Source organism: Aphis gossypii, chromosome 2 (genome assembly GCF_020184175.1).
Source record: "Aphis gossypii isolate Hap1 chromosome 2, ASM2018417v2, whole genome shotgun sequence".
NCBI classification, from domain to species: domain Eukaryota; kingdom Metazoa; phylum Arthropoda; class Insecta; order Hemiptera; family Aphididae; genus Aphis; species Aphis gossypii.
In genome coordinates this window covers 87,771,289-87,786,020 of record NC_065531.1, presented here as the reverse complement: position 1 = coordinate 87,786,020, position 14,732 = coordinate 87,771,289, and the positions used below count along the sequence as shown (strand labels likewise).

Genomic DNA, 14,732 nt, shown 5'->3' with positions numbered 1-14,732 from the left:
ATGTAATATGATTGAAGCTTTCTAAAAATATATCAAAACAATTATTTCATGTGAGAAAATACAAATGTTTGGGGTTATTATTGTGACATTAAATTAAGTTTTACACTTAGTCTTATTGATATTTTATTGTATATTATTATACAATTATTATTAAATTGCTATAGTATTATTTTATATTGTTGTATATGGTACATAATATTCAATTATGATGAATTAATTCATATTTTGTTTTCGTTTTTATTGATGTGATACTGTGAAAGTCATAGATCAAAAAATAAAAAGGAAAGTATTTTATAGGAATTTTACGATTTTGGCTTTCAGAAATTCGACTATAGTCCAAGTATTTAAAATCAGGTTGACGGTATTTGGTAGCAATTATAGTCCTATATTATTACTCCAAAACTATCAATGGTGTCAAATACAAACTAAAACCATTTTTTTATGAATACTGTTAGTTTATTATAAAATAGAAGTGCATAAAATTTACAAATCTATAATATTAATTAATAATATATAACAATATATTTTAATTAGTATTTTTCTTCTTGACTGCATAAAAAAAGCAAGTATAAGAAATAATTTAATAATAAATTGTTACCATGATTTTCATTACATAAAGACTACATAAAGTGTACTACCAAAAAATAATTGTATATTCAAATTATTTAAAAGAAGCTGTGAAATTAATAACCATTTATTATTCATGATAAATAATTTTTAATATTAAAATGCATTATTATTATTAGTGTTATATAATGGGGTATTATTTAAAAAAAAAAGTACTAATAAACGTCCATATTAATTTTGAACATTTTCAAAGTGTAGGTACGTTTAGAAAAAATATAATTGAAAAGTTAATATTTTTTATTAAACATTCTTGTTAGAGTTTATGTTTTAGTATTCTGTTTAAAATATTCTACAGAAAAATAATACTTCAAATTTGATTATTTACACCTTAATTATTATATTAAGCTTATAGACCTATTATAACAAAGTGGCTATTAAATAATTTAACATTCATTATACGTTTTGAACCAAAATCATATACACCAGCATTAAATCATAAAAAATAATTTATTTTGTTAATAAGTTAAGCACACTTAAATTTCTGTTTACAAATAATATTAAATTATTTATCGTTTTACTGCTGTTTATTTTATTAGCACAGATTAATATATACATATATTTATATATATTTTTATTTAGTTTATTTTTTCGTACTAAGCACTATGTATTTGTTTACATAAATTATATAACCTGATTTTTTCATGTTTTTTTTTTTATTTGACAATATCAGTAATCTAATTATTTCGTTTCATGCACTTAGACATTCAATAATTAATCCATCATTTTTTTAATTTAAGATTAATTAATCTCTTTTCACTAATCATTGTGCATCATAAATACTGAATTAACATGATTAAAATTGTACAGTTGTTTCTAAATAAACTAACACAACATTCATATCCGTAATTTTCAAACGAAAAGAAACGTATAAGAAATTATTTCGACATATCACAGTATTATAACAGTTTCAAACTAGACATTTTTCAGTCATAATTCAATGTTTGATGCGATATCAAAGTGAGTTTAACGGTCATGTCTTATAAGTTATAAAATACGTATTACTATATCTAATGGTATAGTGATTGATATGAAAACCACACACCATTGCATTACATGTTAAACTTTTAAATGATTCTATAGTAGGATTTATAGATATTAAATGAAACCATCAACAGTAAGTTTATGTTTACGAGAGTGTGTTGGATTATTGGATAAGTATAATGTATCAGACACGAATATCTTCTTTAGATTTGAATCCTCGCCTGTCGTTGATAAACACGACATCATTTGCAATAGAAATTACAGCGAAATGTTCACTCACTCATCATTATATGTGACGATTTCATTAAAATGTTACGCTTAATAAATACTAATGGTTAGTAAGATTGATTACTTCGTCCATAATACGTCCTCACATATTTCTTGTTCAATAAAGCTTGTTTAGTGCACATACGGTTTTTATTTATATATATCTTATTCTGTTGCACAATAATTTGCCTATTAAAATAGAATAATGACGTATAACTATCATGATAGTTACTTCTTATACTAGTCCCATATGAAGGAATGTCGTTGGTGGGTGTATAATCCATTGTCACAATTTTACAATTCCGAATGTCTCTGATAGAATGTAAATGTTCAGATAACCTCTTATTAAAATAAAACCCACTCTTTAAATATTATAACTAATTATTAATTTTGAAGTATACGATAATTCTTATTCGAGTTTATTACTATTATATTGTCTGCCAGTTTAACTAGAGATATAGTTGTCCATAATTAATCGTTTTTATAATTTTTATATTTATTTTCTAAGATTTTTTAAAAAAAATATATAAGAACTATCTCTATTATTACCATTAAATATCTTCAATGTTTAAGCTTATAATAGATACCATTAAAATTTCAAGCGTTTTACAAGAATAAAAAACAACACATTACTACATCATTATTGTAACACAGCTTTGAATATACCACTGAATCAATAAAATTGAATTATACGTTACACCAAATAAAATTAAAGTATAAATATTATGACTAATTTAAGTTAAGTATCATTTATTTTGTCATAGAAATATTCTACAATAAAGAATAATTGAATACAAACAGAAAATACGCCAGTACAATCATACTTATAAGAAATAATATCGTAATTTAGAATTTGCATTAAGAGGTCTGATCGAATGATTTTTTTTATGTTAGTGTAATACTGTAATAAAGTAATAACTTAAGTATAAATTCATAAGACTTAAGAAGATTTTTAGCTGGTAATAAAAATTGTTTGTTTGAATCATTATAGCTCTTAGTAGTCGTACTTTATATTTTGAAAAATAATTTGTAAGTGTTTTTTTTTTTTTTTTTTTTTAATTTGGTTAGTGTTAAATGTTTAATGTACATTATCTAAACATGCATCGTATAATAAACGTAAAAGCTAACGAGCATACAGCACAAAAATATAAAAACAATGAAAATTATTATTTTAATAAATTGAATAATTTTACTATAGATTTTGCAAAATATATAATACGGTCGTTAAATTGTACAATTTTAATAAATTAAAAATAATTTTCAGTTTTTTAATTATTAAAGCTTTAATTTTATTCAGCTTAGAGGAGATGTCTTTTACAATATTTCAACAGAGAATTATAACAGACTGGTGTTGAATATTATATCGATAAAGCGTAATATACTGCTTAGGATTTAAGTCTCGTGGGACAGTGTTTTAAACAATAATAAAGGGCGAGAATGTGTTTTAATTCATTGCCACATTTTACTGCACTTCTGCAGAGTATAAACACAGATTGTGGTTAAATTCATGAACATTGTATGCATATAATGGAGCTCCTTGGTTTGACAAACTTTGAATAATCATTTAATAATAATAGTAATAATTCTGAATTCATAACGAATAATCTAATGGACTACCAATTTGACTATAGCAATTTTTTTGCGGTTAAAAAAATGTACCGCGCTGAAAAGTAGATAGAAAATAATCAAGATTCGGTAGGCTACAGACCGTTTGACGTACACAGCAATAACGACTTACACAGTTACACCCCTGCCAATAAGTCCACCAGAACGATCGATTTTTGTACTAATATTACCACCTACCCATTATACTTATATTTTAGCGTTATTACTATTATCATCATCATCGCCGTTATGATCGGTATATTACATTTCGTCGTTACCACAGATTTCGATCGTTTAACGTTTTATATAATGGGTTAGTCACAACAATGGTATATCGTCATCTGCGCGTGAGAATACGTTCTCCCTACACACGATAATCATTATCATCATCATCCTCAAAATCATAATCGTCTTCGTCTTCTTCGTTTTCGTAGTCGTCGTCGAGTCTCCTTAGACTAATTATACACCAATGTCATTGGTGGATCTAGGTCGGAGGTTGGGTTCGTGCGAATTTTTTTTTCTTGAATCTGCGATGCACTCGTAAATCTCATCAACGGGTCCGCCTTGGCCATTGTGCGCCTGGTTCAATACAAATTTCATTTAAACGATATATACTACTAAAAAACTACGATTATGAGATTTAAAATATACAACGAAATTATTACAAGCGTGAGATTTGAACGCGAAGAGATGACGTTTAGGTTTCTCACACACATTTGCCAAATAATGTGTGTGTGACACACACACCCTTGAATAGCGCTAGTGCCTATTCTGACTCACATAATGTGTACATGATTTTACTGTTTTGTTTAATATTAAATAATTATAATAATATAATTCAGGTCAGGGAAAATTATTCCGGTTCACGGTCGCGGAAAGCGTAGGTACCTATGCATTATGATTATTAATATTATTAACATCATTTACAATGCTTCTATAATAATTCTACATTTCTATCTAATCACCTATTATATTTAACTAAAATACTCGAAGATGCTGAAACAATAAAATTACAGTCCAGCACGATATTATAAAAATAAATCATATTAAGTATTTATTTTTTGTGTCTAGCCTCCTTGTTCGGCCAGTTACTATATGCAGCTGATTGAGAGTTTTACAAAATGGTAGCCGTGATTCCATGATCATCGTGATATTTTTCTTTTTTTTTTTATAATCGTCGTAGTTCAGGTACAACCATAGACCTTATACTTAGTAGAGTATAGTTAGAGTATAAGGTCTATGTGTACAACCATCGTTTTTTTTTTTAAAATAACCATTTTGTATAAAACTGCGTCGTAGTTGACATAATATAAAGTATGTTTTGTATTTTATTGATGTATTTTTTTGCATATTATAATATACCTAATACTATACTCCCACATCTACTGATTAAATTATTAGAAGTTCATTTTATACTACCAAAGTTGACGAACTTTTAATGTGTTTTACATGTTTTCAGTAAAGTTAATTGCAACACCCACCTGATGCTAAATTAATTTTATGTACTCAGAAACAAAAATCGTTATTTCATATTTATTCAGGCCCTTGTATCCTAGGTAAAGCAGGTTTATTTTTATTTTTAAGTGCAAACTATTCTAATATCAAAGTGGTTTGAGAACTTTTTCCATTAATCTGAAAGCGTGCATACATTTCTTATGTAGGATGAAAATTAAATTATTTTTTTCTTATAAAGATGTAATTTGGGTACCTACGTTTTATGAATTTTTTTACTATTGTTTTTTTAAACACAATATTGTAATAATGTTCAATTTTCTTTTGAATAGCTAATTTTTGATAAAATGTTTACGAAAAAAAAAATAAATTCAAATCAAATTAAGAGAAATTATTAATCAATATTAAAATTTTCTTAGAGAAAAAATCTTAAACAATAGTTGTTTTTTTGGAGAAATGTATAACTATCTATTCAAAAATTATTTTATTCATATGTTTTTCAACGAAAACTGAATTTTTTTTTCTCGTTAATATTTATTTTAGGCCCATGTAATTTTGTAATATCTGTTAAGACAACTTTAATGGTGCAATATTAGTTATTGAAATAATTTTCATAACCATTTTTGTCGTCTAGAAACACAGCTGTAAGTTATTAAAAAAACAAATAACTCTAGATGATAGTTTAGGAGATTTGATGTCTTTTAAGACAATACAACTTGGCATGTATCCTTCTGTCCATTGTCAGTTATAACTCCAAACTTTCTTACTATGAATTTGTTGAACTAATTAAATAACAAACTAAATTATACAGTACTCGGTTACGATTATATGGTGTCTTGATTTCGATTAGTATATAAAAATCTTGAAATATTTTGTGATCAGTATTTCTGTTAGGTTATAAAAACGAAATGCAAAATAGATCCAAACTATTAAATTATAATATTGTGCTCATCATTTAAATTGATTCTAGCGATCTATTGGGAAACTTTTATGCACATTTTCTATGGAATGTTTATTATGTTGTGTAGGAAAAGTTTTGAAACGAGTTAAATGTTGTCATCAACTGTTAAATTTTTTCTCCGTATAACAATTAGGTTGTTCACAATATGTTGTTGTACAGAAAACGTTTTTTAGCCCGTGGACAAGTTGTGGCACTTTTAACAAAAATCTTCTTCATTTGTCGTTCTCAATATTTGGTGTTATTAAACTTATTTTCAATTTCAACATACATAATATGTAAAAAAAAGTATAAATATTAAACCTGCAGACGTTGAACATATTAAATTGTATAAGCAATATCTGAACTAAATCTGACGGGACTTTTAACAATCTTGTTAACATATCGAGATGATTTTTTTTTTAAATTGTATATTAAAATTATAGTAGATATTCAATCAATTTTATCTCATATATTATTATAGTATAATAAATATATTATAATAATAATAATATATGAATTGAAGTATTAAAACTAATTCAAAGAGTTTTCTGTTTTTTTTTTCACATTGCAAATTTCATATAATATTATGTTTTTCAACATTTGAAAAGGTCAAAAAAAACTTTTTATTCAAACAATTTGTCTAACCTATGCAGATAGCTGCATACAGTGGATTAAATCTGTACTGCTGAAAATAGTTTCTGGTTTGCTATAATAGGTACTCTGAAATATATATTCCAAAGTTAACTTATCTTATTTTCTATACCCACTGTTATATATACGGTGCATACTATGTATTTTATACAATATCATCATACATCGAATAGAAAATTACTTTTAACAATGTCTTGTAAGTACTATAATTTATTAAAATTGTTTATTTATAATAATAGTATCTTGTTTCATACAAAATTGCTTATATCTCATGTCCAGTTTTACTGGTGCAGTTGTTTGAAGCTCAGAAAAAAATATTGACAAATTTTTATTTAGTAATATGTTGTAAAACATGCTTAAATTATCGAACTTTCTCACATACACAATTTCAATTTTAAAATAATTATCTCGTATAAAAAAAAATAATCACGTGACTTAAAAATACAAATCATTTCGTTATTATGTGTATTACTATTGATATATTCAACATTAATTGAATCCAGTGTGAACGTATGGTTGAGTTAGTGAACTGCCTAGTTTACTCGGGTAAACGAAAAGCATGTTATTGAGCATTGACACAGTTCGGAGCATGTTATCTCATGGGACCATGAACCGCGGGCGAGATCGTGATCTCAAAGTGCACTTCTCAGGTTTATTTGGACGCATGTACGGTCTAGTGAACTCGAAACGAATTTATAAAAAAGTAACATATTATTACGAATAACCACAACAGTTGATAAGTTAGTGGATTAATTTTTCCCACTGCGAAATCCATGTCAGTAGAATTAATAACATTCTGATGGTTGATAATTAACCAAAAATGTTAATAAGTTTGCATAAAAAGTTAAATAAATAAAATAACTAAGAAATTGTTTAGTTTCTCTTTAAGTTTAATTTGAAATACTTGGAAAAATTAAATACTCTTATTATGCAAATTCATCATTTTTAAATATTTCAACGAAAATTTATTTTAAAAATATTATATTATATTATGATAATAATATATAAATAGTCAATTATAGTGTTGTGCTAGTCATTAAATGCCTCCATAATATGAAGATTAATAAATTCTAAATTTATTTTACTTAATTTAGAAACGATGAGCATATATTTTTCACTTATTATATTTGATCTTCTATTTTAATTTTCAGTTTGTACAAGATAAACTATTTAAATACTTAAGGAAATAAATACTTATATGGCTTTATTAATTAATATACTCTATTACTCTCATTTAGTAATAGATCAAAATACTCTAATAATACTTATATTATTAAATTTTAAATTTTGATGATTTTATTGTACATAATATGGCATTAACAGTCTGTAAAAAGAAAAAAAATTAGCGTGTGTTTTTTGGTTTTCCTTAGGGTTGATTTTTATTGTTCGAGTATCTTTTTTTTTTTAACAAAACGAAACAAATAATCTATCGGGATACGTTCAGCATTTAATTTATAATGTTTATAATTACTATTCACAGTGTGAATATATTGTATATATATACAAACGTCCAAGTATACAGAAAACTATACCTATTTAGTGGAGAAACATATTGGTGCGCATGAAAAGAACGGATTCTTCCGTTTGCCTCACAAATCGTAAATTTCATGATTACATTATATTATCACCCCTGTCAACATGTAGCAATAATAAATTCCTATGGTTCTGTACCATACGCTGACACATGCGTACATAAATATATATATACATATGAGTAACATGTATATAGAGTTAATGACCATCTATTGTTCGAACGCAATAGTGTATAGTGTCCTATGTTATTGGATTCCACAAATAAACGGTATTTTGTTTATCCGCCAAGCGTTTATCTGTCATCAGTAATAATTTTACGACCTCTCTAGCCTCAGTTACTATCAATTTCTCACATTGTCCCCTATACAAACCTACCCTCTTTTTTGTAATGGACAGTCCCATTTGAAACTATAATATTCCTGTGAAATAATAAACGATTACATCCATGAAATGTGTTTATACATATAAATATTATGTTTTGTTCAACTTTAAATTGTATAAATTTACGAGTTTAAAAATGCTAAGAAAAAAAAAATATATTCAGATTAATTATAGGCTAATTAATCATGGTACTTGTTATGAACTATTCAAATAGGGATATTTTCAAGAAATACTTTTCATTAAATATACTGTAATTAATTGAAATTAATGTTTAAAATATTTTATATTTTAGTTTCATCGTTTGGATTAGTCAACGGTGATTCATCACCAGGACCCGTATATGTTAATCCTGATACAGTTTATGAAAAACCTGAACTTATCGCTTCTCAGGTAGTGTCATCAGATTCTCAAATCACGCAAACAGTGTATGGATTTTTGGACTTTACTACAACGATTGGTAACACTGTTATGGTTTTTATGCCACAAAGTGCATCTATTTCACCAGGTAAATACTAATTTACGAAAAAAAATATTTATTAAAATTATTATATACAAATTAAATAAATTATATTTATTAGGTACTACAGTTGAAGCACCGTCAACTACAGAAGCTACACGCACTACTATTACAGAAAAACCTGTAACAAAAGAGCAGCTGGAAATAGAGTCCATTGAAATAACTCCTAGTAAACCAGTAAATTTACCAATCGATTCACAAAATGAAGAAATAATTGTGACTTCGAATGAGCCTTTAATAACCTCAAAAGAAACAACTACTACTGAACCAATTACCACAACTGCAAAAGAGCAACCAACAACAAAAAATACAATAAAAAAATCTGAACAAGAAAAAAAATCAACTGGAACTCCATTAACAACAAAAAAAACGGTTGCAAAACCAACTACACCATCGCCTCAAAAACCAAAACCAGTTGGAATCGCAAATAAAGAATCAGCGGTAAGCTCAAAAGTTATAGTTTTGTCGGGTTCTAAAGTCGTAGAAAATATTGTAACTAAAGTAGAAGTTATTGAGGGAAGTACTCCAGAGCCATCTAAAGTAGTTGAAAAAGCAATTTACAGTAAAGTAGAAGTTATTTCTGGTGAACCGGCCGAAGAGGTGGCCGTAAACCATTTACAACCGACGCCAGAATATGATTTCCTTTCCCGACAACCATCAGAAGTTGTGGACGAAACATTTAAAGTAATTGATTTAAAACCTACCATATCTAGACACGTACTCGTTCAAAAAAGTCGAGGTCCTGATGGAAAACTCCGAGCATTCAACTCAGTAGCAAACTTTAACGCAGAAGAAGAGTCTGTAACAAATAAGGCACCAAAAAAAGTAGCGGTAAAAATATCTCCATCTGCGTCTGGTGTTCGAATCCTGAAAACAGCTGCACCAAAACCCTCTACTAGATCACCAAACGTTGAACCTACTCCAGCTAGCTCTGGGTTGGATGACGAATCTCTAGAGTCATTAGTAGGTTCACAACCCGGTTCAATCTTAGTTCGACAATCAAGAAGACCAGCTATTGTTGGAGGTTTCAATAAAAACAAGTACACACCTACACCAAAAAGTAAATCAAAAGAATTTGAAGATTATTCGACAACCGACGAGGAACAAAACGAATTCACCTCTGCTCAAAATGAACCTACTACTCCTAGTTACAGAAAAGGATCTAAATTCACCTCAAAAATTACTACTACAACACAGAGAGCTCCCAGTTTTAAACAAAACAGGTTTAATAGACCAACTACTTCTGAGCCAGAAGTTGAATCAACTGAAGGAGCTGGTACTCAAAGAAGGTTCCAGCCTAGTGCTAAGCGTTATGATAGTAATACAAATGCAGCGGTAGTCACACCAGCCAACCGACGAGCTTTTAAAAAACATTTCCAACAACAAGAACAATCTCCCCAATCTAGTCCACAACCCATTCCAACAGCTCCATTGACGTTCAAATCCAAACTCATACGACCAACTGGACGCTGGGAATACAAAACTTCTCCCAAACCTCGTGTTACTATTCGCCGTATTGATGAAAACCGCCATGGACAGGAAAATGCCACAACACCATTAACACCACATTTTCCAGATGTACAAATTGACAACGGAGATCAAGCGTTGGCTGGTTCAGGTTTATTACCAGCCTTACAACACGATGATGACAACGACGTTTTAGTTCAAGACGTGAGCCCGACTGCAAATGCCGAGACTATCCGAGTGGAAATATCTACTCCAGCTGAATTCAAAGACATATACTACGAAATTGCCACGATCAAATCACCATACTCATTCCAAGTAAAATATATCAATACTTTCTTTTTATATTTTATTAACATAATATATATATATATATATATATACTTAGATAATACTTATAATTTCTAACATGAATAATGAATATGACCAACTAGAAATAATGAAAAAAAAATATATAAATTGTAATAATGGTGTAAAAAATAATTTTATTTAAAAATACATAACCAGTGGTCATTGGTAATATTACCAAAGATAATAATAATTATTCTTTATTTTATTTTAAAATTATTTACTGAAAGTTTAGCATATTTAAAAAAAAATAATTACAGAAGAATTATTACCACGAAATTTAAATTTAAACTTATCATATTTATAATATTTAAACGTGGTTATGGTTTTTATAAAAATTGAATTAAAAAAAAAAAAAATAGACAAATTTATAAATTATAAATCACTAAAAAAAGTAATAATAACATTTAATAGTATTCATCGTTAAAAATAATTTCTTAAAATTTGTACAGGGATTGTATGGTTAAAAATATACAATGTATTTATAAATAAATACCCCTAAAATAATAAGTTAACCAATATTAAGATTAGGAAATGGGTGATGATAACCTAAAACATATATTTATTACATAAGCAACTTAAGAAATAAACTTATTTTCAAAATAGTCATTTTAATATTTGAAATATTTTTGTTTCTCACAGGTGGGTTCTGTTAAAAACACCAGATTCATTACGGTAACGTCTACGATCCAAAAAAGCTTGGTAGAACAGACTGAAAGCCCAGTACCGGCTAGAGTGGAACCACTGTCTGAGAACATATTGGCCAGTCAGGCGCCCAACTTGTACGGCCGTGAGCAGCCAATTGATTCAAGCCTAGCTACGCTGCCTCCGATCTCCTTATCTCCGGACCAAGCCACACCACCACTGGAGACGATGACTGAGAGCTTTAGTACCACCGAGCTAATGCTCAAGACACATATCCTGCCAGTAGTTCGGGGTACGGACACCAGTAGTGTGACGTTGGTCCAGTCGTATAAAGTAACCAGGCTGGTTACTGCAGTCAAAACGCTACCACCGATGGAAGTGTACCAATTTGTGCCAAGCAAAACACTTAACGAGTTCAATACACGACTTGACGAAGCCGGATCAGAACTACATTTAGAACTCGAATATGGTGACAACGGGAACCACGATGATGAATCATCGCATCCAAGCGCAGCTAAGGCTTTCCTAGACAGTCTGGACTTGTCAAATGTTGGTTCAGCGTTCGATCTATCACAGATGGACAAGGTCAATGGACCACGGTCAAAGAAGGCACATCGAATGGCGTCGGCGTCAGGAAACTCATCTTCGATCGAACACCCGTCACATCAGTACCAACAGCAGCTGCAAGCGCCAACTATGAGCCCTGAACAGCTCCAACAACTGGCTCTATACAGACTGTTGAATCCAAACGCGCCCATACCAGCGCCGGTCATCACCACTTCCCGACCGGTGTTGCGGTATGAAACTGTTTTTGAGACCCACGCGTTACCTGTAGTCAACGGTGGTGCCACGTATTATACAACGCTCTCACGACCTGTAGGCACAGTTACGAGAACCGATTATGAACTGGTCACCACTACGTTGGCTTTACCACAACAACAATCGCTACCATTCCCGCCACAGCCCCCACAGCTTCAACCCACGCCATTGTTCCAGTTCCCGCAAACACCTATATTCCCACAGCAGCAGCCCCAGCAGCAGCAGCAGTCTCTGTTCCCGGTTCAACCGACGCTGTTCCCAGCTCAGCCATCGTTTGCGGTCACGTCTACTCCTGTCATCACCCAGTCGATGGTCACACAAACCGATAGCAAAGTTCTAAAGCTCACGTTTGGTGCCAAGACCGCATATACCACCATCTACTCTAGCTCGGTAGTGCCCACCCAGGTCACGTCGTACGTCACCCAGTCTGTGGCCGTCCAGCCGACCGTTGCGCAGTTTCCCAACTTCATACCTTACGGTGGCTACCCATTCTTGGGTTAAATCACCTATATCGGTGCTCGCCGCCGTTGCCCGCGTGCCATTGTATATTATTATCTGGAAAACAACGACCGGAAATCCGTATGACCCATTGTCGTGACTTGTATATAACTACATAATTATTATTATTTTTGATTTCCAACAATCGCTCAATTCTCGTGAAATCGTAAAGAGGAGCAAAAAATTATTATCGGAGAACCTCGATTGTGGCCTGAAAATATCAATATCCCAATTGTATTATAACATCCCTGATTTATATTGGTATATACTATATAGAATAATACATTAACGTATAAATAAAACAGAGACAACATAGACATAATATTCTCAAATTTTTTACACATAATTTCATAAATATAAAATTTTAAATGTTAGCCAGCCTTAGGAATCAGTATATTAGGCTCATAATAGTATAATTTTTAAATATTTAAAATTTAATTGTTTATAGATAAATTAGTATTATATGAAAATAAATCTTAAAGTCTAGAAATATCTGGCATTATTTTTATTTTTTCAAATTTGAAATACACTCAATGAAGTATAAAATAATGAATTGAATTCCTCATAACATGTTATACCTATTATTGAAATATTTGCATCATATATTTTTAGTGTGAATATAATACATTTTATATTTTATATCAAAATACGTTAAAAAAAATTGAGATATTTATTTAGTTTAAATAACCACTAAAAATAGAATTTCTCACCTAAAATATACGGGCCTGCAATTAAGGTCTGAAAAAATAAAAACGTCACTTTGGGCCGCAATCGAAACCCATTATTATTATTTTTTATTATTATTATTATTATTATTATTATGCGTATCGCGTTGTAAATAATATTATATTATACCTTTAGCTTTTATATATATTGTATGATTATTGTATCAGTAAGGAGTAACAGTCGACTCTAAATATATTTGATTCTGTAGTATGTATATGAATTGTTTAGTTTCGTCTGTCGTTTTGATATAATTTTTTTTTTCTTATATCTTTTTACCTCTTTAACTTATCATTGGGATGTTCATTGTCATACCATTTGCGCGACAAACACTAAACCGATAAAAAAAAAACCTGAAAAGGCTCTCGACTTGTCATTGCACGTTGACGACAATCTGTTGGATTTATGATTCCGTTTTTTTAATTATTAAATCATGTACGATAATTTTTTGTGAATTTTCGCTCATTTGGTATAGATACCTACATTTTATTATTTTTGAAAAAACAACCATGATTATTATTAAAGCACACCATAAGCGATTTTCCATTGTAACACATTTTGTTACGTATATTGGCTATACGTTTACTTGCTCATTTATCATCTGACCGAAATCGAAGTTTGAAAATAAGCCAAAATATTACGGTGTATCTTTTCTCCCCGGCTTCATTCACTTTGATCCTATTCCTGGTCGTTTTTTTGGGGTTAAATAACAAATATGGTTACTGGTCATGATTAATTACTATTTTCCAATAGAAAATAATTTCCAGAAATAGAGGATAGTGCCAAATATGAAGAGGTCAAAAAAACAATTTTGAATATCATTAGACTATTATTATGATAAAACTTAGTTAATTCTGTTTAAATCATAAATAATAATTAAGTGTAATTATGTTTTATTATATATATATATATAAATTGTATTAATATGTTTATTTTTATACCATGTAACTATTTTTTTTTTTTTTTATGTAAGAGTTAAATATTATTTAGTAATAAAATATTTGTACAGTTTAATCGAAATGTTATTATAATAATATTGTTCTTTTACTTTGTTGCTTGCTTACTGTTTACCTGAAATAATTTTTCCATGCAAATCAACGACGAACACAATATCAATATCAAACGATTATTCGTTTGGAACATTTTGTTTCTAATTTTAACGTAATCGTTACTTACATATAGTTTGAATATGATTTATGTATAATATACACTAAACCAATAGCACGAATAACCCAGTTTGATTTGCTTTCGATTTTGATTTCTTCAAAGCAAAAAAATCCT

The 14,732-nt window shown here is 29.3% G+C and overlaps 1 protein-coding gene across 1 annotated transcript in view; it reads left to right on the top strand.

Moving 5' to 3' along the window:
• The window catches only part of LOC114133067 (mucin-5AC), a 99,369-nt gene extending 84,904 nt beyond the window's left edge, over positions 1–14,465 (top strand). The window contains exons 3-5 of the mRNA XM_027998692.2: positions 8,730–8,942; positions 9,016–10,736; positions 11,409–14,465. Of these exons, the coding sequence (XP_027854493.2) occupies positions 8,730–8,942; positions 9,016–10,736; positions 11,409–12,731 (3,257 nt within the window). The 3' untranslated portion in view covers positions 12,732–14,465. The remainder of the gene's footprint in view (positions 1–8,729; positions 8,943–9,015; positions 10,737–11,408) is intronic.
• The last annotated feature ends 267 nt before the right edge of the window (positions 14,466–14,732 follow it).